General features: G+C 39.4%; 1 protein-coding gene across 2 annotated transcripts; it reads right to left on the reverse strand.

Moving 5' to 3' along the window:
• Positions 1-4,318: 4,318 nt before the first annotated feature.
• Positions 4,319-27,286, reverse strand: LOC138756391 (thioredoxin-like). Of its 2 annotated transcripts, none has more exons than XM_069922894.1 (5): positions 27,064-27,286; positions 12,308-12,412; positions 8,584-8,643; positions 6,899-6,964; positions 4,319-5,628 (listed from the first exon to the last, which is right to left on the reverse strand). In XM_069922894.1, the coding sequence occupies exons 1-5, from the start codon at positions 27,124-27,126 to the stop codon at positions 5,566-5,568; spliced, it is 357 nt and encodes a 118-aa protein (XP_069778995.1). In that variant the 5' UTR covers positions 27,127-27,286; the 3' UTR covers positions 4,319-5,565. The 2 variants fall into 2 exon arrangements, with proteins under 2 accessions (XP_069778995.1, XP_069778993.1); XM_069922892.1 differs by lacking the exon at positions 27,064-27,286 and adding an exon at positions 26,621-26,928.
• Positions 27,287-27,592: the final 306 nt, after the last annotated feature.

Consider the following 27,592-nt stretch of genomic DNA (forward strand, 5'->3'; position numbering starts at 1 on the left):
ATTGACCAGTTGCACCCCAGTCATTATTTGAATACAGCCAATTAGATTATGAGAGATTATTTAAGTGAAATACTAAAGTATGCAAATGGTTTATTTAGCAAAAACATGCAGAAATGCTGGAGGAACTCAGCCAGTCTCGCAGCATTCATAGGAGGTAAAGATATGTTACTGATGTTCTGGGCCTGAGCCAACATAGAAACACATTAGTAATGACCCATTTTACTGATCATGTTTCAAGGAGCTGAGCATGCACTTCATTTCATGGATGAGAACAGGCGATGTGAATAAAAGGGGAATAGATTAAACAATTACAATTGGAATAATGAGAATGAATCCCCTGTTCATGTTCCATTCTCTCAGAATCAGAATTTATTGTTATGAACATGTCACAAAATTTATTTTTACAGCAGGATCACTGTGCAAATATTGGTATAAATTACATTTAGAAATAAATTAGAGCATGAGAAAGTGAGGTAGTGTCTCTGGTTTATTGTCCATTCAAAAAACCGATGGGAGATGGGAAGAAGCTGTTTTTGGAACCATTGAGTTTTTGACTTCAGGCTCCTGTACCTTCTTCCTGATGGTAGCAGCAAGGTGGTGAGTTCTTAAGGATAGAGGCAGTTTTCTTAAGACACCATCTCTTGTAGATGTCCTCGATGGAGTACGAAGAATTTCACTGGAAAAGTTAACATGGGAGGACCTAGACTCCTGGATTTTAAGAAGTATTATCTATCAACACAGGCAAGATTTTTTTAATCATCTTTCTTTAAAGAAAATAGTCCCCTTTGTGGATTTGAATAGGACTGAATTCAATAAAAGAGACAATGAAGGACTTTATTTATGTGTAATGCCAAGTCAATAACAAAAAAACCTATATTAATACACAATTAGAATATGGCAAGAAATAAATGAATGTAACAGAGGAAAAAAGGTGTATCATTGAGAAAACTACTGCCTATGAATCTGGGTAACAAAATATTGAATTCATGGTATGACAAAGGAATAAAAGATGTTGATGTGGAAGGATCACTTATGTCCTTTCAACAACTTTGAAACATGTATGGAGTAGCTCATGGACATTCTTCTGCTTTCTCCAGTTAAGATCTTTCTTAAGAGAAAGATGGGGACCAAACTTGGCCCCACCTAAAGTTAGTGGGATGGAACAAATAATTTAGCTGGGGAAATATACCTAAATTTTTATCTTGGATGTACTTTGCTCTCCAAAATTAAAGTGAAAAGCCAGGTTTACAGAGATCAAGAGATGGGAGTCAGATCTAGGATTCACAGTAATGGAAAGATGCTGATCTGATTGGTGTTTGGATAGTATGACATCAATTATAAATGTAAGATTAGTGCAATATAATTTCCTACACCAATTATATCTCAAAGCACAGAAGTTGCATACATCAAAATCTGAAATATCAGTAATGTGTTTTAAGTGTAGGATAGAAATATGAATATTCTTGCATACTACATGGTTGTGTGAAAGGGTGAGACCTTTCTGGCAGGATATTACTGAAATACTAACAAGGATAACAGGGGTGGCCTTCGTGAATGACCTGGAACTTTTATCTTTTGGGAAATTTTATTGTAATAAGTAATAAACTAACTAAATTCCAATTTTATTTGTTAAAATAGCTTTAGTAGTGGCAAAGTGTTGCAATTACTTGGAAATCCAACTCCCTTCTACAGGTAGTACGATGGAGGACAGAGACGAATAGTTGTACTCCTATAGAGAAAAAGAAAATCACAATCTAAAAAATAAATGATGTATTTATAAAAATATGGCAACCATATTTAGTTTATATAGAGGGCCAAATCTAAAAAGGTGCCATTATAAAAATATAAGTGACCTATCTACCCAATGAAGATTTTCTTTTTTAAACCTAATTATAAGCCATGACTGGGATGGGAGGGAAAGATATGTTTTGTTTTTGTTAAGAAAATTATATATTTAAAAAAATGGAAAATTCTGATATGTATATTTATGGAAAAAATAAGCCCCAGCCTTCTTACACATTGAGAAAACTGTTATTTATGTGTGTGATGGAACTGTTGTAGCAAAGTATTCTATACTGAGCAACTAGACATCTGTGTACACGTTGAGTTGATGTATATACAAGGAAGTTGATGTATACACTGTAGAGTCTAGTGCAAGACTGTCACCTCCAGTGTCACACAGACAGAAAGCAACATTATGAGTGATATCAGCTCAGATGCAGGTCAAGTTTCTGTGTTTCCCTGAGCACATCTGCCATTTCAGGAGCCAGTTCGCTTGCTGGTAAGTGGGTTGCCACACCGTACTCACAAAATTGGAAAATTCATCTTTGTGTGCCCAGCATTTGCTTATACAATTTAAGGTAGTACATTGAGCTTACTTGGCTAAATTTTACTCTTTTCAACATTTCCTTGAAATGTTACAGGTATAAGAAAGTACTTTGTTACACGTTTTGGTCTGTGAAGCAGGTAGGTTTTCCCCATTGCAGAGACAACTACATCGTGAGCACAAATGCAGAACACTAAATTGGATAGCAACAAATAGTTATCTTTCCTAGAAGGAGTCTCTGTGCAGTAGGAAGGGATTTAACAGGCTGGTGTTGCATCTTCTAAGGAAAGGCACGGGGAGTGGTTTTTGGTGCAGACAGCACCAAACTAGCTCTTTGACATTGCAGAGATGGGAAGATGTGTTGGCTGGTAGCATCACATTAAAAGCAGAAGGATCAACTTGCAAAGTGCTATAGGAACTCAGTGGGTCAGGAAGCATCCATGGAAAGCAATAAAAATCAGCATTTAAGGTCAAAAATCCTCATCTGTTGAGAAAGACAAGAGCCTTGATAAAAGAAAGAGGTGAAAGAGTAGAAGAGAAGTGGCTGGCAAGAATGTGGAAAGCACTAACAGAGAATTAAGCTGGGCTTGTAAAGAGAACACAGGTAGATGAAGATAGAGTGGAGGGGAAAGGAAAGATGGGAAGCTGAAAGATATGCAGATCAAGCAGGTGGGAAGGATTAAAAGAGCCATAGGGATCAGGAAAAGCAAGGTGGTGAGAAAAATCAGGGGTGGCGGAAAGGAAGCTACCAGAAATTAGTCAATGCTAATGCCTTCTGATTGGAGACTACCAAGATGGAATACAAGGTATTGTAACTTGCACATGGCCTCAACTTGACCATACAGTCAGCTAGCGAGACAATATGGGAAAGGGAAGTGGAATTAAAATGGCTCACCATAGGAAATCCTGGCACATGGTAAAGAGTGAAGGTGTTCCTGAAGCAATTGCCAATCTGTGCCCAGTCTTTCCAATGTGGAGGAGGTTTCACTGGGAGTGTCAGATGCTTTAAATGACACCTTTGGATTCACAGCTGAAGTGTTGCCCAACTTGAAGGATTATTTGGTAACGAGGGAGATGTAGCACATGGTATGCAGTAAAAAGTGCCTGTGGGTGGGGTGATTAATGGGGAAGGATGAGTGGACAAGGGAGTTGACAAAAGTTGAGAGATCCATTGGAGTTGACTGAAATTGCAGAGAATAGCAAGTCAGATGCAGAAGCTAGTGAGGTAGTACAAGGAGAACCCTTCCCCTGTTACATTGGGGTGGGGGGGGGAAAGAAAGAGAAGAAAGAAGAGATGTGGGTGAAAGCTGCATTGATAATAATGGAGGGTAAACATTTACTGAACCTCAAGAGGTTTTGGAATGGAAAGCCTTGTCACGAGAATAGGTGAAGCAGTGACAGAGGAACTGAAAGAAGGGAATAGCATCCTACAGGAGACTGGGTGGGAAATGCAGTAACTGTGGAAGGCAATGGGTTTGTAATATTACAGTGAATTGACTCCCACAATGGAAACTAATCAAGAAAGGTGAAAGCAGATGGAGAGGGACCAAGTGAATTTGAAGACAGGTGGTCACTGGCAGCAAAGTGGATAAAATTGACAAGCTCATCATGGACATAGCACCAATGCAGTTGTGCATATTATATGTACATTTGCATCATGTGCCACATAGCCTACAAAGGCGGGCTCAGCTGTGGGAGCATCTCCAGCTGCACCTTTGCTATGATGGAGGATTGAAAAATTGTTGTGGGCAATTACTAGTTCTGCAAGTCTGAACAGGGTGCTGGTGGAGGGGAACTGTTATCAAGGGTCCCCAATGATGGGATGGGAAAGAATGAGCTCAAGGGCTAGCAGGAGAGAGAAAATAGCTACACTAAGGTATATGTAGAGCTCTTTTTAAAAAAAAAAAATACCACACAACATCACCATGTGAAGCATTCACAGGTGCAAGGCTACAATTGGAACAGTTGGAGACAACAATAAACATTCAACAATGAAGAATTATGTTTTTGTTTAATAAAACACATATGCAATAGGCAAATTTAACAAGAGGGTCTTAAAATACACTTACCAATAAGATGGGTACACTCAGAAGATACAGGCTTAGTGAAAGTGGTTGTGACATTTCTATTTGAACACATAACAGGATCTTAAATTGCTAAAAACTTCATTCAATTCTTTAACATATTTTAATGTATTGAGTTTTCATTCTTTAATACATCATCTATACATTCAAAACTACCCAGAGTAGGAGGCAGGAAACAACATTTAAAAATCAATTTATCATTTGTTGCAGGTACTGATCATGTCTACAATGACCACATCAAACCACTGGAACTTTTCAGGAGGCAATGGATCAATTTACAGGCTTTGCCTATCAGGACATCAAATCTATATTAAATATTAGTTTGTTCTGGAGTTGGTTCTTGCAAAGATAAATGCTGTGCTGACTTTTGAAGTTATCAGAAAGTAGAACCCAAATAGTTAATACAACAAATCCAAATTGTTGCAGACGAAGATTGTTTAACTAGCAATTAATTCTACTATCATTGATTTATTACTGCTATCCTTCAAGGAACTTTTACATAAATAACTGGTTGAATAGAGGGTGAAATGGCACAAAAGATCAACTATTATTTGCAAGACTGTGGACTCTTCAAAATTGGATTGATGATCTATAACATTGTTGGGCAACAAGGCAATTCCAAAAAAATAATCATATCTGCTTGAGATAAATGGGTCTCTCTTTGCACATGTACATGTTTAATATAGTAGGGGTGGTAATCCACATCCTAAATTTGGTTCCATGGATGGCAAAAAAAAAATCAGAATGTAAATTTTCTTCAAATGGTCCAGTTAATTGATCGGTTTACAAGAGCCTGGATGCTTCTAATAAGCTCATCGTTCCTATTAATTGGGCATCTCAGCACATGAAGAAAAATGTTGCACTCCCGATCAAAACAAATTGTACATAGTTCCAATCTAATGACGTGCGCAACTCATGGCATACAGCTTGCATCTTCACTGCTATCGTTCTTCCAGAACTCTGGTTTGGGCTGCTATTTTATCTTTATATGTGCATTTTTTTTTGTTGCATTAGCTTATCTATATTCTGAAGCAACAATCTAGGAAGGTTAGCAAACTTTACAATAATGTCTTGCACAAGCTAGGTCAATCTTGAACCCTTGGAAACTCCGAAACATTTTCACACTGTAGACGAATTATTTCATAGGATGAGTGATCACTGCAGCTCTTTCACTTTAGCTTCCAAAGTTTTGCCATTTGCTCCAGAAAATGAGAACAACTAAACCAGGGGGGGGGGGGAGAAGAAAAAACCAGTCAACATTTTTATAAGTTCAACACTACCCCGTCCCAGGCCCATTCAAGGGCAAATACTTGTACGAGCATTTTCAATTTAACAGACTTTTACAGTTTACACTAATGAAGCTCTCAATTTTTCCTTCACTGGCTTTCTGCAGAACCCTCACCATTTGGATGGAGTCTTGATAAAAATCAGAGTCAGTGAGACACCTTGAGCATCTGGACCAAAAACCTGCCTCAGCTTGTGGAGATTAAAGGCAAACCCAGGGCAAGCTTATGGAAACTTGGGAGTGATCAATGACCGGGGTGAGGGTGGTAAGGGAGAACAACTTTGGAACCTTCCCCACCAGATCATCCAAACAGGCATGAAGACAAACCAAAGGGCTCTTTCATGCAAATTTATATGAAGTTATGGGGCAGCTAGACACAAAGGAAGGAAAAAGGAACCCAGGAAAATAGACAACAGAAGACCTAGTTGGCTACTGGGTTGTTCCCCATTTCTGTTACAGAGAAAACATCACTGGAGATGCACAGGTTCAGCAATCTTTGGGCAGCAAATGAGCAGAAGTTGCTGAAACCCAGAGGCTGATCTAACAGGTCAGACAGAAAGCTGGTCAGAACAACATTTTCCACGAGTTTGCACCATCCAGGCAGGTCAAAAGTCATTTCCCCATGTCAATCAAAGTCAGACCCACCCACAGATAGACATCTTCCAATTGGTTCCCACTCCCCTCCCAGGTCACATGGGCCATCCCCCCCAAGCCAGCTGCAGGATTAAAAACCCAGCACATAGGCAAGTTCACTACCTTTTGCCCTTGAAGCCACCAATGAGTTGCACTCCAGGTTGCAAGTTGTGGGCAATGCTACAGACTATTTGTCAAGTGTTTGCCAGTAGAGTAGGGCCCCATTTGTGCCATACACCCAGGAGAGACTAGTGTCACATTTGTTGTAGAGAGTAGTTCATTTGCATTTCTTTGCTAACTGGTGTGTTGTAATCATGATTAATCAACTTGGATCTGATGTGAATAGTTTGTGCATTCCTACTGGGTGTGCACATCCTTTTGCGTATTCACTCTGCATGCAAATGAAGTTTACGGTTCAGCACTAACACATGTTCAGGATTGATACTTTGAACCCTTCGAACTTGTTCTCTCATCATAGATGGTCTTTTATCGAGATTCACATTGTAGCGCACAAGTTTCAAACAGACACCATTATGACAACTATCTAACCCCTCCCCAAAACTCCATTACCTTCTCTCCATTCTTGTAGAACTGGAATGTTGGCATACAATTTACCTTGCAGTACTCTGCGATTTCCTGAAAGCAACAAACTGCAATTTAATACAGAGGTCAATACAACAAAAATAAATTGCTGGAAGAACTCAGCAACAGAACCTGCAGATAATAGGGATAGTCCAGGACCGAGGGCAGAGCAAAGATAGCCAATAGTGCAGAAGGGATAGGGAGGGGTGAGACAAGGGCTGATGGTAGAATCCAAGGAAGGGGAGGGGCAGGAAATAATATGCAGATGGAACCAGATGAAGAAGGTTCATCAAGAGATCCAGGCAGAGAGGTACACAAGTGATGTTTTTCAGTCTCCACATTTGTTCAAGAGGATATTTTTCACTCTTGGGCTCGGGAAATATTCTGCTCCTTCTGGAAATCAGACTGACCCTTTCGTAAATGATGCATTTCCTCCATGACTGCTCTCACCCTCCATTCAGACAGAACAGATATCCCTGGTCCTCAGTTCACACTTCACACCTAGCCCATCATCCTTTGCAATTTCTACCAATTCCATTGGGATTATGCACCCAACCCTTCCTACTATGCATAGGGATCACTCTCTTTAGTCCACACATTCCTTCCCATCCATCCACGGTAATTTTCTCTGCAACCATGGTGGAGCATTTGTCCTTACACCTGCTCCCTCACCACCATAGAGAGATCAAGCAATCCTTCCAGGCGAGGCATGTACACCTCTAACTTACTCTGTTACTTTTTATGCTCACAACATGGCCTCCTTTACACTGGTGGGAAAAAGGGTGGAGTTGACAAAATTTGCCTAACATCTGCACGGTTTCTGCAGTAGCCATCTTGAGCTTCTAGTTGCAAGTTATTTGTCTTGTCCACTGCCAGAGTAAGGCCAAACACAAACTTTAACAGCACCTCTTATTTTGCAATTTTCCTCAGTTTCAGGTAACCCACACCCAATGTTCTAATCCCAGCAATCCTCCCATGGTCTCTCTCTCCTCTTGCTCACCTTTTCCCTTCCTGTACCCCCTCATTACAGAAGCTCCTCATCGTTCCCAATTTGAATCCATCTGCCATTAATTGCTTGTCTTTTTGTATCATTCCCTCCCTTCTGCTCAACATTCACCTCCCTTTCATCTGGTTCCACTAATTACTTGCAGCCAGGCCTCACTTCTTCCTCTTGCTTCTATATAGTGCGCATCTTCCCTCTACGCTCAGTCCTGATGCAGGACCTTGATGCAAAACATTCATCATTCCTTTAGCTTCACAGATGCTGCTTGACGAAGTTTTTCCACCATTTTAAATTCCCTTTAGTTATCAGCATCAATAGTGTCTTGCATCTCCAGAGCTTGATACATGCAGCTTAAATTTAAGCATCATCTTAAAACTCTAACAGGATCGGCATCAATGGAGAAGTTCTGAGGCATGCTAATTCAGATTTTACAAAGCAAAATTAAAACTATAAAAGAGCAAATTTTTTGTAGACTAGAATATGGGAGCATAGGCAAACCTTTTAAATCAAGGCTGAGATGGTCATTTGGGATCAAGGCAGTTTGCCAGCAAATCTGAACAAAGGAACTGGTGTTATGTAGACTTCCATATCAGGCCCCAAAATTTGGGAATAAATTTTTTCATTGTAATACATACAATTAAAATATTCAGTCTAGTGAACTGTGACTTACAGATGCATCATCCACATCTACTTCACAGAAAACCACATTTGGATTGGATTCTGCCAGGTTCTGTAAAAATAAAATATTTTCAATTATGTACAATGCATGAAGGGAGGGGTTAATGTGGAAACAACTGTTCTCTCCTCCTCCTTGACTGGGACAGAAAAATTAAAAGCAAAAATGGTTGAAAGACAAAATTTCTTTTTGCTTGTGTTATCTATTATTGAACACTTACTATGGAGAGTACCTTTAGAATACACATTTGCTAACTTGTACATTAGTTCAACTTTTCTGATCCAAATATCCACCTCCATAAGATTTTAAGCACATTTACACCTTTTGCAGTAGGGATTTTCTAAAAGTGCCTACAGCAAAAACTAATAAATTATTAACATTTATATCAATTTGAAAAGCAATATGTCAAACTCCAAATTATCTATTTATTTTAAACAAAATGTATTTAAAAAAACAGAACAGGAAAATCATATCCTTAAAGTGGTTTCAACATGTATGATGGACTTCCAGTAATATACCCCAAAAATTCCAAGGAAAATTTGGAGTAATGCTTTTGCCAGCTCTAAAAATCCTTTTGCAGTGGTAACCCAACTCATTCCCCTCCCATTCTAGTTTTGCCTAAACTACAAGGAATACTCTGCCCTCCATAATTAGAACATGAAATTAGTTATTCTTCAATCTCACTCTGTAAACAGGTTAGTTTTGAAAGACAGACTAGAGGTTAAATTATGGCCTTTGTTCAGAATTTCTAATATATCAAACAAATACATTTAGCATATACAGTACAGAATTCTGATATGGGAACACTGGAAGTTAATCAGAGTAGCATTGGGAATGAAAGATTAAAACTGGCATTTTTTCAGCAAGAGGTATCACCAACCTCAAATGAGAGAATCTGAAGGAAAAATTTTGAGTAAAGAGGTTTTTTTGGGGGAAGAAAGTGTTTTGCCACAAGTAACTAATGAGAAACATATCCATAGTAAGAGGTTACTTTAGTCCCTTGTGCCAATAGTAGCTTATAGGCAAGATCTGGACTCCACTTACCTACCTTTAGATCAAATCACATCCAGAAATTGGAGAAGCATTTTGAAGGGATTTGGAGAAATAGTAGAACATTTTATAAAATCATGAGAGAGAACCATTTCTTCCCTCCCAGGTAAAAATGTTAAGAACCAGAGAACATGCTTTGAAGTTGAAAGGGAGATGATTTAAAAGATATGTGCAAGGTAAGTCTTTCTTTACAGTGTGGTGGGTTGAAGCAATTTAAAAGTAGCATTTAGAGGCTGTTCAATACACATCAAAATGCAGTGAATGGAGGGGTATGGATCATGTGCTGATGGAAGAATGTTTAAGTTGGCATTGTGCTTGGTGCAGCCAGTGGGGCGAAGAGCCTATTCTTGTGCCATTTAGTTTGCTGCATGGAGTAAATGATGCAAACAGAAAAGTAACTTGAAGGGGAAATCTATTTAAATACAAAGGATAGAAAACAGGATCTGCTGAACACCACCTTTTCCTGTTCAACAAAGTAAAGCTACAAAAATTCACTCTCCAACTATTCACAAATGCCAATGGTTTTGTTCCTGGTTCACCAGGTGGCATTTACTTATTTCCTTCCTGTTCCCCAGGGCCTCAAGTTCCTTGTTCTCTACACTTTCTCAGTTTGCTGGAAATTTGTTATAACATTGGAAAAAAAAAGCATGTTGGGATATTAGAAATAACATGCAAAACCAGAAAACCTGCTACATAGGCATGGACATGTGTCAAATTTACTCAGATGGATTATCAGCACTTACTGGATAGAAGGGCTGCAAAGATCTTTGATAAAAATATTTCCTTGACTGAATTCCATGGAAGCCATATGCAACAACCTAACAAATCATTGAAAAGTTGATCCAATATTTGGGGAAAAAAGCCTCAGAACCAATTGAATTGGATTGTATTGCCAGAGGTGGTGGAGACTTCTTCAACAGGGACATTTAAAATACTCTTCAACAGGCAGATGGATGCAAGGAAAATAAGAGGGTTTATAGGTATGATGTAGGCAAGGCTTGGTTTAAGTAGGTTGGCACAACATCGTGGGATCAAGGCCCTGTACTCGTCATTTTCGGCCAAATTCAACACAAATAGACCAAATATAATTAGATTAATTTGCAATCATACATATAATGAGATAAAAAAAATTCAGAAATGGAAAGCAAACACCCCTGAGAGGAATCCAACTGTAGTTTAGTTTTTAAATTCACTTGCAACTAGCTCAAAGCCACTCAATGTCCCTTTGCATAAAACAAATCAAGAAAACCTATATGAAGGAGAAGTCCATGGGAATATTTAAAAAGACCACAGCACTGTAATATGAAAGAGCTCATGTACTTGAAAATTCACTGGAAGAGAGAATTCTCAATATTAAGACCAACCTTAGAAACAGATTGAATAATAAGTGTACTGTTTATATCCAGGAATTAAACTGGTCTCTCAGATGAATAATCACAAGATTCCTTTATTACCATGCAAAAGGAGTTTTCCTTTGTTTGCCCTGTAAAGGCACCCAGAGAGACACCATTAGTGCAGTGCCACTAGTGAGATGAGAAAGAGAAACAAAAGATGGCCCCTTCAGAGACACTGTCCATGGATCCAGCCACCATCTGATGCCAATGCCGCTCATGCTCCCAACCCTTCCATAGCTGCAATAAGTCACCCTCTTTGGCTCCCAGTTCTGAACCATAATGCGATTAAATAGCTGTCAGTGCCCATGGCCCTTTGGGAGCCCTGCTAACCAATAGCACTCTCAAATCCTGGTTCTGATAACTGGTTCCCTGAAAAGTGCCAACAGCCACTAGTGAGAGTCCTTCAATCACCATGCCACATGCTGGTCTGGTTCTGTGGGCCCTTCCCCTATAGGGTTCTTCCCAAGCTTCTCTGTGGGTGAAGTAAGGGTGGGTGCTCTCCTGCTTTACTACCCTGTGACAGCCTGCTGCACCTCCACAATCCACATGGCCTGGGCTGCTGAGCATGGGCATCACCATCTTGCTCAGAATATGCAGATCAAGTCAAACACATTTCTTCCTTCATCCACCCCAGTTCACTTAAATTTAATTTAAAAAATTTAGACATACAGCAATGTCACAGGCCAATTTAGCCCTTTGAGCCCAGTTTACACCCCATTAACCAATACCCCCCAGTAAGTTTTAAAAGGTAGGAGGAAACCAGAACCCCCAGAGAAAGCCCACAGACACAAGGAGAATGTACAAACTCCTTACAGACAGTGTTGGTTTCAACCCCTGGTCCAGTCTCAATCGCTGGCACTGTAGAGGCATTGCACTAACCACTATACCAACCGTGTCACTCTCAATCAACTCTAGAATCAATAAATTTTTATCCAACCTTTACTCATTTCAAATCGACCTTTGTATAAAGTTCAAACATTTGTTAAATCTTACATTTACCCTGGAATAGCCTGAACCCATATTACCTTTATTCCACATTCAACCTGGGAAAGAGGAGCAACAAAAAAAAAAAAAAAATTCAGAACTGAAGTAAGCCATCAAGTTTTTTGATGCTTAGTCATTCAGTGAGATGACATGATCCAACATCTCCATGGCTCTTTATACATGGCTTTAAAAAAATCTACCAACTGTTGAATGCAAAACAAAGCTCTTTGTGCAGGAGCCCTCTTAACAATTTTAAGGTTTTTTGGAAACAAAATTTTATGAATACTTACAAGGTATAATGAACTGATAATTTTACAAGGCCCACACCATGTTGCAGAGAAGTCGATAATGACTAGTTTGCTTCCTGACTCCTTCAGCACCATTTCAAAATCTTCCTGAAAAGCATCACAGTATGAATTCAGTGATAGTCACTCTACAAAATACATTGTACTATTCTCATTAAAAGTCTCCTTGGCCATTATAAATATGAAATTGTCATTTTGTTTTATTTTATCCACCCAGTTATGAGGTATCCATATTATACCTTTTTTTTTAAGCCCACAGGATCACTTTTTATGCTGCAAGATTATGGTTATAGTAACAATAAAAAGCATTGATAAGTCAAATTATCACACTGTTTTGTAACTTGAACAAACAATCTAAAATTTATACAAAAGCACAAAGTCCAAAAGATGTTGGAATTCTCTCAAGTACAATAAAAAAGTGGCACAAAACACAAGCCAATGTTTAAGGCTGATCTTTTGTCTAACCAAGAACCACTAAATTAACAAAAAAATTATCATTAAATTTGGTAGACAAGGTGTCAGCTACTGAACACTCCACTATCTTTTTATTCTTGCTGTTCATCAAATTGAACATCTGTGGTATGGAGTTAAAAAAAAATCCTCAATTAATTCTAGCAAGATACCATTTTTATGCACTTTTTTTTTGAATATTTTATTTTTGATTTCACAAGACTCATGCATTTTAAAATCACAAAGAAGATTCGTCTCCTTTTACAGAGCATAATAGTCTTTTATCCATTCCCACCCTTCACCCCTTTCCCACCCCAAATTAATACATCAACAAACACATAATAATTACAAAAGAGAATAAAACACAAAATAACAATGGTTACAATTGGATCACAGAAATATTCCAAAGGTAACAAAGCCAAGATGATAACCCGAGCAACCTAAAGTACACCAAAAAACAAGAGTCAATACAGCGTCTAGTAATTTTTTTTCTATCTTGACATTCCAGGTCTGGCGTGAACTTACCATCCACTAATTTTTTTTCCCCCCAAAGAAAGAAATTTGGGGGATGGAGGGGTTGGGTGCAATCCTACCCACATTCCAAAAATCACACAGGTATGGTTGCCACACTTCAACGTGCATGCCATACCACCCCTGCACTCCCATCAGATTGTCCATCTCCATGGTCCAAAGTGTGGTGCTCAGCGGAGAGTCAGATCTCCAGGTAACAGCCAAGGCAACCTTTACAAACTGAATATGATAACTAGACTTTTACATGTTTCATTGCCAATGCCATTTTCTCACATTCATCTATAAATTGTGCATATGTTTCATTGCCAGTGTGACTTTCCCATGCTTGAACACGTTTTATTCCTACCACTTTCCCACGGTCACTATATATTGTGCACCTGTGTGTTATCCCATTACCATTTTCTCATGCCCATCTTTTGGAATAAAATCATTTACAACAAAACTGCATTTAGAGTCCTTGCTTTTGAGACCCTTGAATCTATTTTCTCACTCATAACATCCACATTCCCCCCCCACCCAACCAGAGAGAAACTGGAGTGAAGTGTGGGTAATCTTATAGAATAAAGCATTCACTGCCTGTGAATACGTAATAGCATCACTCAGGACATCACTGCTGGATAGCTCCTTGATACTGGATTGGTAATGTGAAAAGGCACACAGAACTGGTTTTTCTTGGTCCAGTGTGAATGGCCCCACTGGTATTTCAAAACAGGTCATTCACATGCCAATTTAGCAGGTTTCCAATGTGAAAAATCCTTAATATTTGCAATTGAATTCCAAATGGATTCAAAAGGTGGCAGATTCAACAAGAGAAGCTACATTTACTATTCAATGCACAGAGCCATGTGACTGACCACCCAAGCATCTATAGGGCAGACGATTTAATTGCAAAGACCCCAGGAATTAACTACAAGTTCAAATGTTAGGGCAGTATGATTAACACAACGCTGCTAGTGTCAGCATCTGGGATTTGAATCCCACACTGTGTTAGGAGTGTTTACTTTCTCTCCATTTCTGCCTAGGTTTTCTCCCACTGTTCAAAATACACTGGGGTTGTAGGTTAGTTGGAGCAGCACAAGCTCGTGGGCTGAAAGTGCTACATTTCTAAATTGAATTTAAATTTCTAAACACCATCACAAAGCAAAAGAAACTGTTCCATTATCTGACAGCCCACGACTTAAATAAAGTACAGCCATCTTCAGTTTATTATTGAACAATCGTGGCATGTGTAGATTGTTCTGAGCCGTGAAGGCCATCTCAGGCTCAAACGCCGAGTGCCAGTGAATTAGTATTAAAGATCTATCAGGCTGCATCTATTGCAAAGAATAGATCAAAGATCTAATTAGATAGGATGCTATCTTTGAAGAAAATGCCCTTGATTACAGCCTACAGCAAACTCTTCAGATCTGCATTGCCAGAATCAGGTTTATTATCATGAACACGTTAATAATTTGCTATTTTGGAGCAGCAGTATTGAGCATTACAGGTGCAAAATTGCAACAAATTATAGTTGTGCAAGAACAATATTTAAAAATAAATTACATTGGACAACAAAGATTTTTCTTCCTGAGCACGGTTGGGTGTATTTTTATGGATTTTGGGCAGCTGATCATGAAAATCACCTTAAAATTTTCCTATCACGTACTTTTAATATTTTTTTTTAAACCGATTTTGTGATTTCCTATCATATTTTAAGTCTACTAGTTTATTGCCCACAAAGCAAGCTGTACAAATGTTGTCTTAGGCCTGGGCATGCTTTGTCAGGATAGATGCAGAGTCTATAAAGTAGCTCACATATATGGATGCTGTGTATTACATTGAACATGTGATACACATTCTTCAGGAAATATAGTGAGTGAGTGTACTTAACAATAGCATTGTTTCCAAGATAATTTAATACAGCAAAAAATTCAAAAAAATTCTGTGGACACTGATTGAAATGAAAATTTTGCCTTTTGCCTTTGCTACAGAAATGACATTGTTTGATCTTCTCCAACAATGTTTTCAATGCAGCAGAAACCTCTCATTAATGTCACAACAGCAGAGATACATTCTGCTACATTTGTGGCAAGTATACACTTAATGTTAAATGCAACAAAAGTTTGTTGTTCTCCAACTTGCGTGATATAGCAAATCTAAAATTACCGTGTGTTCAGCTTGAAGTTGTCTTTCATAATCCCCAATTTTTTTTTCAGGAAGCAAACTATTTGGAAAAAATGGTTGTCCAGTGTTATCTATCTGATCTTTATGTACTATGTATAGTGAATTTGTGTATGAACTGTGGTCTGGAGAAATGCTGTTTGGTCAAGTTATACATGTATGATCAGATGATAAACAGAGAGATAAAGGAGCATGGGAGAAAAAGCAGCATTGGTACTCCAGATGGAGATGTGGGGGGGCTGGTAGTCATGGGGAGCTGGCTGATGGAGGACCTCAGTTTTCTTCAGGCTGACTTCCAGGCCAAACATTTTGGCAGTTTCCGCAAAGCAGGACGTCAAGCGCTGAAGAGCTGGCTCTGAATGGGCAACTAAAGCGGCACCGTCTGCAAAGAGTAGTTCACGGACAAGTTTCTCTTGTGTCTTGGTGTGAGCTTGCAGGCGCCTCAGATTGAAGAGACTGCCATCCGGGCTCCCCACCATGACTACCAGCCCCCCCACATCTCCATCGGGCACACAAAACTCAAAACGGTCAACCAGTTTACCTATCTCGGCTGCACCATTTCATCAGATGCAAGGATCGACAATGAGATAGACAACAGACTCGCCAAGGCAAATAGCGCCTTTGGAAGACTACACAAAAGAGTATGGAAAAACAACCAACTGAAAAACCTCACAAAGATAAGCGTATACAGAGCCGTTGTCATACCCACACTCCTGTTCGGCTCCGAATCATGGGTCCTCTACCGGCATCACCTACGGCTCCTAGAACGCTTCCACCAGCGTTGTCTCCGCTCCATCCTCAACATCCATTGGAGCGCTTTCATCCCTAACGTTGAAGTACTCGAGATGGCAGAGGTCGACAGCATCGAGTCCACGCTGCTGAAGATCCAGCTGCGCTGGGTGGGTCACGTCTCCAGAATGGAGGATCATCGCCTTCCCAAGATCGTGTTATATGGCGAGCTCTCCACTGGCCACCGTGACAGAGGTGCACCACAGAAAAGTTACAAGGACTGCCTAAAGAAATCTCTTGGTGCCTGCCACATTGACCACCGCCAGTGGGCTGATATCGCCTTAAACCGTGCATCTTGGCGCCTCACAGTTTGGCGGGCAGCAACCTCCTTTGAAGAAGACCGCAGAGCCCACCTCACTGACAAAAGGCAATGGAGGAAAAACCCAACACCCAACCCCAACCAACCAATTTTCCCCTGCAGCCGCTGCAACCGTGTCTGCCTGTCCCACATCGGACTGGTCAGCCACAAACGAGCCTGCAGCTGACGTGGACTTTTACCCCCTCCATAAATCTTTGTCCGCGAAGCCAAGCCAAAGAAACTCCAGATGAGTGTCTGCCTTGTGAAACCTGAGCCCACTGATTAGACTGATAACTGGCCATCTGGTTGGCAGTGGGAAGGAAAGATTGGTGATGGTGAAGCTCTGCAGATCATGCAGCATCAATGAAAAGCAAAGGCAGAAGATGAGAGAGTAGTTAAAGTCTCTGCCTTGGGGGTAGAAACCAAATCACATTCAAGTATTTACTTATGTGTAGAGCAGGGACTTGCTATTAGTGGGAAGCATGAGTTACACATTTTCAACCAATATTGGCCACGTGATTTCCAGTTAGAAATTTTCTGTGGTTCTATAAAGGATCAGTCAAGTCTGATAGGGTTGTAGTGGTCCATTAATTGTTTATTTAGAAGCACACAATTTCTTCATTACAATCTGGAAAGGCCTCTAGACCTGATGGATTCCCTGTGAAATTTTTCAAATTATTTTCACGATTGCTCACACCCTACTTGAGTGTGGTGTCTGCAGATTGAACTTCCAGATTCATTTCGTGAGGCTTGCATATCTTTAATTGTGAAGGTAAAGACAATTGAATGTTCCTTCTGCAGACCAATTTCTTTACTGAATGTTGACACTAAAATCTTATCGAATAGGATGGAAAACATTCTACCATCAGTTATTTCTGAAGATCAGAGTTTATTAAAAATTAATATTCCTATTTTAGTATATGTTGCCTAACAAATAGTTTATTTGTACTCCAGGAAAATTCCTGAGTGCATTCTATCAGTGGATGCAGAAAAAGCTTTTTATCAATTAGAATGGTCATATCTGTTAAAAAATTATAAATAAAAAAATTGTTATTTTTCACACTGAACCATATCAACCCAAATATATACAAACATTTCTGATTAAATATACAGTGGTATTTTCTCCCTTTTTTCACCCCCTACCCTCCTTCCCCTCTTCTCACCCCCCTCCAAAACCAATAAATATTCAACATATACAATAAAACCATAAAATAATGTCTTCACACAATGAAAAATAAACATGAAAAATGTGTCATCTACTTTTATACACTGAATCAAGTAGTTTTGTCTTCTTATCACTTTAGGGGGTGGAGGTCCATGTATGGTTCCCAAATTTGTTCAAATAATGTGACTATTTTTTAAATTATATGTTATTTTTTCCAATTCATTTCCATGTACCATTGCAGCATTCTCAGGCTCTCTTCCATTTTCCAAGTTGACATTATACATTTTTTTGCTACTTCTAAGGCTATCATAATACATCTTTTTTGCGCTTCATCCAATTTGAGGCCTAATTCCTTACTTATGTTACTTAGAAGAAAGATCTCTGGATTTTTTTGTGATTTTATTTAATATCTGATTTAGATCTTCCCAAAACATTTTCAGTTACGTACATACCCAAATTGCATGTACTGTTGTTCCCATTACCTTCTTACAGTGAAAACTTCTATCCGATAACGTTGGATCCCATTCTTTTAACTTTTGAGGCGTGATATATAACCTCTGCAACAATTATACTGTATCATGCGTAACCTTGTGTTTATTGTATTCTTCATAGTTCCAACACAACTTTTCCCATTCTTCATTTTTTATCTTTATGTTTAAATCCTTTTCCCACTTTTGTTTAGATTTATAGCTTATTTCATAATTTTCCTTACCTTGCAGCTTAATGTTCATGTTTGTTATAAATCTTTAAATTATCATTGTGTCTGTAATCACATATTCAAAGATGCTTCCTTCTGGTAATCTCAGTCTATTTCCCAATTTATCCTTTAAGTAGGCTTTCAATTGATGGTATGCAAACATTGTATCATGAGTTATTCCATATTTGTACTTCATTTGTTCAAATGTTAAATTATTTCCCAAAAAACAATTTTCTATTCTTTTAATTCCTTTTCTCTCCAATTCTCTAAAGGAAAGGTTATCTATTGTAAAAGGGATTAGCTGATTTTGCATCAATAATAATTTTGGTATTTGGTAATTTGTTTTTTCCTTTCTAAGTGGATCTTCTTCCATATATTAAGTAAATGATGCAATACTGGTGAGCTTTTATATTGCACCAGCTTTTCATCCCACTTATAAAGTATATGTTCTGGTACCTTCTCCCCTGTTTTATCTAGTTCTATCTTATACTCCTCCTCCTTTATTTTTTATCCCTTTTATTTTATTTTCTGTTATCAGTTCTGCCAATGGTTCTATTGCTAAGAAGAACAATGTCTAGTTGACCTACTTAATTTAAAGTGATTCGATACATAGCCATTTACTGTTACCTTCGCCAATGGTCCATTATACAATGCTTTTATCAATTAATATATTTTTCTGGTAGACTGAACCTCTGTAATACTTTAAATAGTTCCATTCTACTGTCGAAGGCTTTTTCTGTGTCTAAAGCAACAGCCACTGTTGGGTTCTTATTTCCTTGAACTGCATGAATTAGATTAATAAGTTTACAGACATTATCCGCTGTTCGTCTTTTCTTAATAAATCCAGTTTGATCTTGTTTTACTATTTTTGGTACACAATTATCTAATCTATTTGCTAATAATTTCACTATTATCTTATAATCTGAGTTAAGTAGAGATATTGGTCTATATGATGCTGGTGTTAATGGATCCTTCCCCATCTTTGGTATTATTGTAATTATTGCTGTCTTACATGAATCTGGCAAGTTTTGGGTTTCTTCTATCTGGTTCATTACTTCCAGGAGAGGAGGAATTAATAACTCTAAATGTTTTATAAAATTCGATTAGGAATCCATCCTCTCCTGGTGTTTTAATGTTTGGCAGCTTTTTAATATATCCTGTACTTGCTCTATTTCAAATGGTTTTATGAGTTTGTTTTATTCCTCTTGCAATTTCAGCAGTTCAAAACTCTTCTTTTTATAATCTTTCCCCTTGTTCTCAGTTTGGTAGAATTGTTCATAAAATTCCTCAAAGTTCGCATTAATCTTCATTGGATTATATGTAATTTGTTTGTCCTTTTTCCTTGATGCCAATACATTTCTTTTAGCTTGTTCTGTTTTAAGTTGCCACACTAATTATTTTATGTGTTTTTTTTCTCCCAGCTCATAATACTTTTGCTTTATTTTCATTATGTTCTTCTCCACCTTGTACATTTGTAATGTTTCGTATTTTATTTTTTTGTCCGCCATTCTCTCTTTTTTGTTATATCATCCCTTTTTACTAGTTCCTTTTCTGTACTTACTATCTCCCTTTCCAACTGCTCTATTTCCCGATTGTAGTCCTTTTTCATCTTAGTTAGATAACTCATGATCTGCCCTCTAATGAAGGCTTTCATTGCGTCCCATAATATAAATTTGTCTTTCACTGATTCAGTGTTTATTTTAAAAAATGTTTTAACTTGGCATTCAATAAACTCTCTAAATTCCTGTCTTTTAAGTAGCATGGCGTTTAACCTCCATCTATATGTTCTTGGTGGGATGTCCTCCAGTTCTATTGCTAATAACAGGGAATGACCAGATAGTAATCTAGCTTTATACTCAGTTTTCCTAACTTTCCCTTGAATATGGGTTAACAACAAAAACATACTAACCCTTGAGTATGTTTTATGCCTACTCGAATAATATGAATATTCCTTCTCTCTTGGGTGTTGCCTCCTCCATACATCCATAAGTTTCATTTCCTGCATTGATTTTACCATAAATTTGGCTACTTTACTCTTTTTGCTCGTCTTTTGTCCAGTTTTATCCAACATTGGATCCAAATTAAGGTTAAAATCTCCTCCTATCAATACATTTCCTTGTGTATCTACAATCTCAAAAAAATATCCTGCATAAACTTTTGATCCTCTTCATTAGGTGCATATATAATGAGCAAATTCCAAAATTCTGAATATATCTGACACTATCATTACATAATGATATCTGCTGGATCTATTATTTCCTTCTCTATTTTGATTGGTACATTTTTATTAATTAATATGGTTACACCTCTAGCTTTTGAATTATATGCTACTGCCGCTATGTGTCCTACCAGTCTCTCTTTAATTTATGTTCCACTTCAGTTAGATGCGTTTCCTCCACAAATGCTACGTCTATTTTTTTCATTTTTCAGTAAATTTAATAGCCTCTTCCTTTTAATTTGGTTATGTATTCCATTAATGTTTATAGTCATATAGTTCAACGTGGCCATCTTACATCTTGTTTACACCTCTTTTCTGCTTCCTCGCCACCTCCACCCCCCTTTTAATCTCAGTTTTCCCTTTTTAAACTCAATGATTGACAACACATTTAAAACATAAAATACTCCAACAATTCCCACACTCAATTTTACCTTAACCCCAAATGCCCCCTCCCTCTCGGAGTTGCCCCTTATCCCTTGCCGGGGAACCACAACTCTTCTTTCCATTTGGATTGCAATATCGTTTGCAAGCATCAACTGATTTCGCAGTGATGGTTATTCCACCCCCCCCCAGAAAACACTTTATTTTTGTTTTACACATAAAAAAGATCTCCCCTTTTCTCCCCTTACTTCCTTCCCTTCTCTTTTCCCTCTACTTCTTTACATATACATTGTTTTTTACATCTTTATTTACTTTATCACCTTTTTTCATTCTTATTACATCATCTTTCCTTCTGTCCTGCAAGCATTCTGCGAATTCTTGTGCTTCCCCCAGATCTGAGAATAGTCTGTTTTGCTCCCTGAGTATAAATATTTTAAGCACAGCTGGATGTCTTAACATGAATTTATAACCATCTTTCCCCATAGGACCGATTTTGCCGTGTTAAACTCCTTTCTCTTCTTTAAGAATTCAAAACATGTCTGGGTAAAAAAATATTTTTGACCCTTGTATTCCAATGGTTTATCATCTTCTCTAATTTTATTCCTTGCCCGCTCCAGTAATTTTCTCTTGTCGTGTATCTCAAAAATTTTACTAAGATGGATCATGGTTTTTGATGTGTCTGCGGTTTCAGAGCTATTGCTCTGAGTGCCCTTTCTATTTCTATCATTCCCAGGACCTTCGGGATCCATCCTTTTATAAATTCCTTCATGTCTGTGCCTTCTTCACCTTCCTTCAGGCCCACTATTTTTAGGTTATTTCCCCTACTATAATTTTCCAACATATCAATTTTCTGAGATAACTTTTGTGTCTCTAATTTTTTTGTCTCTTCCAATTTTCCTCTCGTCATTTACTTCCATTTATACAGCCATTTCTCATTCTTCCACATTTTCTACTCTTTTCCCCATTTCTGTCATGACTAGTTCTAATCTTTGCATTTTATTTTCTGTTCCTTTCATTTTCCTTTTAATTGCACTAAATTCTAACGACAACCATTCTTTTAATGCTCTCATTTGTTCTTGAAAATGAGCTTTATCTATATTCTATCCATCTGATTTCCTTCTATTTCTCTGTGAAGATCTTGGTCTTCTTCTTCCTCTTCTTCTGTGTCTGTACCTGTGTTTGTGTCTTCTTGTTCTCTTCTTTGCATCTGTGTGTCTTTTGAGTTTCTTGTTTCATTTTTATCGGGCCTCTTCTTGCTGTTGGTCTTCCCCTTCTGGGCTGCTCATCTGACAGGCCTCCTGCTGCTGCTCCTCTTGCCGTTCACCCCGTCGACTTTCTTTCTTGTCTGGTACCTCACTCCCTCTCCAGTTGCCATCCTCACCTTCCGGCTGAGAGCCCTGGTGTTGGGCGTCCCTCAGCTGGTCACGCCGTGGTTGCCCGCTCCTCGGCTGAGCCCCCCTCCCGTTGATGTTTTCTTTTACCTTTGATTGCTCACTGCTCATGTGCGACTCCTCGTGCATGCGCAATTGCGCACTTTTGTTTGGCTCAGAGAGTCATTTTTGCAGTCCAGCGGTCAGGGGGTTGCGACTCTGCAGGACTGGCTCCAACCTCGGAGAACGGACGTCCCTGTTCCTTCATGCAGGTAAGGCCTTCTTTCTTTTCCAGTGGCTTTTCTTCTTCCCCCCCCCCCCCGTTTTTACTTTTTCCTTCTTGGGTGCCATCTTCTTTCTCTTCTCTGCAACTTTATCTTCTATTTCTTATATTTTATATTTGTTGAACTTTGTCTTTTGTTGACTTTTTTCTGGAGAGGGCTGGTTTTACCCTACCAGCCACTACTCCATCACGTGACTCCTATCCGTTAACAATTCTTGAAAAATTCAATTTTGGTTCTTATTTTATTAGATGGGTTAAATTATTGTATTCACATCCATCTGCCACAATTCTAGTTTACAACAATTTCAGCCTTTCAATCTACAACAAGGCACTTATCAAGGATGCCCATTAAGTCCCTTATTTGATCTGGTGATTGAACCATTACCAATTGCATTAGGAGAGTGCAAAGACATTTTGGGAATACGGCAGAAAGGTTTCCCTTTATGCAGAGGATCTCTCACTTTTCATTTTGGATTCTGTTGCCTCCCTTTCCCAATATGATGTCATTATTTTCACAAATTAGTCATTTTAGGATACAAATTGAATTTGCATACAAGTGAACGTCATTGAACTCTTCTGTATCTTATGCATGAAGGTTTCCTCATCTTGGTATCACAGTCATAAGCATCTTACGGAGATTTCACTTGGCCATGTTTAAACAAGTGAAGCATCCCTTTACTCAATGGTCACCTATCTCTACAACCTTAGTTAACCATATAACCACTTGCAGCACAGAACAGGCCAGTTCGGCCCTACTAGTCCATGCCGTAACAAATCTCCACCCTCCTAGTCCCACTGACCAGCACCCAGTCCATACACCTCCAGCCCTCTCCTATCCATGTAACTATCCAGTCTTTCCTTAAATGTAACCAATGATCCCACCTCGACCACGTCTGTCGGAAGCTCATTCCACATCCCCACCACCCTTTGCATAAAGAAAATTCCCCTCATGTTCCCCTTATAATTTTGGCCATACAAATTCCATTAAAATGATTACTTTACTCATTTTTTTAAAATATAATTTCAATCTGTTCCAATTTTCATTCCTAAATCATTTTGCCTTACTTGATTTGGCTATATTGTCTTACACAAGGGTAAGCATCCTCACCTTAAAGTTTTTAAACAGAGATCCAAGAAAGATTGTGTGGCTCTCCTAATTTTAGATCATCGGGCAGTCAATATACAATGTCCCCCCATCCCCCAGAATCATTCTGACCGCCTATTATAGCTATCAATGGAGCCGAATTCCCTTTTTTCCAATTCAGCAGTTCTCAGCCCTTCACTTCCACTTTCAACTAAGTTAATAGATAATCCCATTGTTAAACATTGTGAGAATTTGAACACAATTAAAAAAAAAACATTTTTAATTTCATAATTTCTCTTTCAACCCTTATTGATCTAATCACCCTTTTCAACCTTCTTTGCATGATGCTATTTTCAGAAATGGTATAGAGTAGGTATTCAAAATTTCATGGATTTGTTCATTGATGGATATTTTGAACTGCATTCTGCTAAATTTAACCTGCCCAAATCTCAATTAAAAAAATTTGCAAATCTGGCATTTTCTTGAATCAGTTTTCTGATTTTCCAAGAGAGTCTGAACAAATTTTGTAGGAGTTTCTTTTAGTTTAATACTCTCACGTAAAGGTTTAATATCTATTACTTATGAGAAATTATGTTTAAAACAGACTTCACTAGTTAAAATTAAAAATGCTTGGGAATAGGATTTAAATTTGACTATATTGGTTGTGGATTGGGTTAATACCCTTCATTATGGATCCATCATTGTTTATTACATTTTAAGGTAGTACATAGGGCATGTGTCTAAAATGAAATTGTCTTGCTTTTACTCAAATATGAGTCCCTGCTGTTACAGGTGTAAGAGCAGAGAAGCATCACTAATTCATATGTTCTGGACTTTTCCTAGTCTAGAAAAATACTGAAGAGAGGATTTCCAGACCTAGTCTACTATATTTAATATAGATTTGGTGCCAAATCCTTTGGTGGCTCTCTTTGGTACAATGGGAGAGAAATGATTCTAGTCTCCAGTTCAGAGTCATGCTATCTCCTTTGCCTCTCTTTTGGCAAGAGGTGCAATTTTACTTAAATGGAAGGATGCTGCCCCATCTACTCATGATTCTGATTGCATAATAATCTGCTAGGGTGGTGCCAACCAATGCACAGGACAGGAAAATGCTAGAGAGGGCTGTGAACTCAGCCTGCATCATGGGCATTAGTCTTCACTCCATTAAGGACATCTTTAAGAAACAGTGTCTTAGAATGCATCCTCTACCATCAAAGACCCTCACCACCCAGGCCATGCTCTTATCACTGCTGCCATCAAGGAGCCTGGAAACTCACACCCCCTCAACTCTGCATCTCACTCCCAGTCACATGTATATCCATGGTCTCATATACTATCCCAGCAAGACCACTTGTAAATTGGAGGAACAACATTTGATTTTCTGCCTGGGCATTCTCCAACCAGATGGCATTAACATCATTATCTCTGGTTTCTGCTAACACACTCTCCATTCTCCCTTCCTCTCCCCTGGCCTTCTTTCTCTTAGCTCTCCATCCCTTTCCTCTCTATTCAGACCCATTACTCCTCCCCTGCTCAGTGCTGAACACTCCTTCATCCATCTATTACCTCCTGCCTTTGAGACCAACCTTCTTCCCGCCCCCCACCATTTTGTTCGGATGCCTGCCAACATTTTCCCCCACCTTAATGACAGGGTCAAGCCTGAAACATTGGTTACGAATCTTTGCTCTATCAAGTCCACTGTTTTCTGAACAGAAAGTGAACGACCTCACTTTTAGTCTTTGTGCACTAATCAAAATAAATACATCAATGTTATATAGAGAATTTAGGTTAAAAAGACTTAAGTTAAAATGTGATGATTAATCATAAACAGGGAAGCCAGAACGGACAGAGAGTTTACTAGCAGTCAAGGACAGAAGGATCTGTTGAATATGTTTTTTTTAAACCTATCTTTTCATGGTCATAGTGAGAGACATGCAGGAGACAAAGGATTGATAAGAAGTGTGAGAAACAGAATTTAGTGAATGTAGAGTTCACAGCGTACGTAACGAACGTGATAATTAATAATGCAGTTATACTTAGAATGTTTTTGCAATACTAACCAATTAAAACAGTATTAATAAGAAGGGGAAGGGCAAACAATAAGGGTATAAAAATCAATGCACTGTATGTATCGGGGCTTAACTGGTGAGAAACCAGTTGAGTCCAACTCTGCAGACTTGTAAATAAAGCTTGTCGTGTCATCAGTTTTAAAGAGACTCATGTGTGAGAAGTTTTATTTCTGACAATCAATATTTGGGATGACTTTCAGTTACAGAATACGGTTAATAAAAAATGCAGCAATCACCAGGTTGGAGAAAGATCAGCAGCTTTCGGATCCAATCCCTGATAATAAAGCTGATAACCCAATCACAGTTGCATCACTGTGTGGGATTTTACTGGGTGCAAGAGACTTTTAAATAGTTACTGGGCGAGGCATAGAAAGTTATGGCCCCAAGGTAAGCAAATATGATTAGTGTAAATGAGCACAAGGGTCAGTAAGGAGTGGTGGGCCGAGGGAACGCTTTTCTAAGCTGTACGACACTAAGCGTTTTCCCCATATTACAATAGATTCAGAGAGAGAGAGAGGGGAGAAAAAACTAACTTAAAAACGCTCTGGGGCATTCACCGCGGAGGCGGCAGGTCCGCCCTCCAGGCCAAGTGGCCACGTTCTGCGAGATCGGCCATTTACTGAGGGAGGCCGAGATGGCGGATCCGCTCAGTCCCGGGGAGACATTTTGTTTCCCGCGCCCTCCCCCCCCCCCAAAAAAAACACACCGGAGGGGGGGGGGGCAAAAATTAAACCGTTACCGCCCGATTTTACACCGATTCTCATTCCACCTGCTCCCTCCTCAGAATTAAGGGAACCTATTACCAAGGCTTCAGATCGGTTCCAGCGCCGCTCTCTCCCCCACCCCCACAGGACCTGGGGCGGGGGGAATGGAAGGCCGATCGCGGCCCACAACGGGGCTGCCCCGCCCCAAGAGCAGCGCAAGACCATTCGGCCCATCGAGACCCTGCTGCTTTTTTCAAATCATGGCTGATTTCCCCCCCCACGTTTTCCTGCCTCCAGCGGTCCCGACCCCAACCGCGTCCCGCGGACGTTACAGCCCCGAGGGCGGCTCCGGCCGGGCGGGCGGGATCCCGTCCTTCCCGCGCTGGCCTGCGATCCCCCCCTTCCCGCGCCCGCGGGCGCGCACCCCCGAATCTGGGCACTGCAATGCTCGCAGAGCCCCTTCCCGCGCTGTGTCGAGCGCGGCTCCGATGCTCTCTGCACGCTTCAGCCCTCGGAACTGCTCAGCTCCAACGCGAACTCACCAGCTTCTCGAGCCTGCGGATCCCCATCTTCACCTCGCGCCGCTTCTCAGCAGAACCTCCCATCGGGTCGCCTCAGCGGTCCTTATATAAGGCGTGGGCGTGGAGCCCTGGGCCCTGGGAGGTTCAACGCCATGGTCCGCACCTATCCGCGATTTCCACTTTCCGCCAGCAAAGCGGGTCTCGCACTTTAGTGGATCCGCAAATCTGGACCCGTGAAAAGATAGTTTATTGCATAAAATGTAAACAGACGCGAGGGTCAGGCGCACAAGTTAAGGCAGCAGCATTCCCGCCAGCAGTAAACAACTCGAAAGAGAGTCGAGGAATGATTTTTTGGGTGGTCGCTGTCAGAAATAAAACTTCTCACACATGAGTCTCTTTAAAACTGATGACACGACAAGCTTTATTTACAAGTCTGCAGAGTTGGACTCAACTGGTTTCTCACCAGTTAAGCCCCGATACATACAGTGCATTGATTTTTATACCCTTATTGTTTGCCCTTCCCCTTCTTATTAATACTGTTTTAATTGGT

Source organism: Narcine bancroftii, chromosome 1 (genome assembly GCF_036971445.1).
Source record: "Narcine bancroftii isolate sNarBan1 chromosome 1, sNarBan1.hap1, whole genome shotgun sequence".
NCBI classification, from domain to species: domain Eukaryota; kingdom Metazoa; phylum Chordata; class Chondrichthyes; order Torpediniformes; family Narcinidae; genus Narcine; species Narcine bancroftii.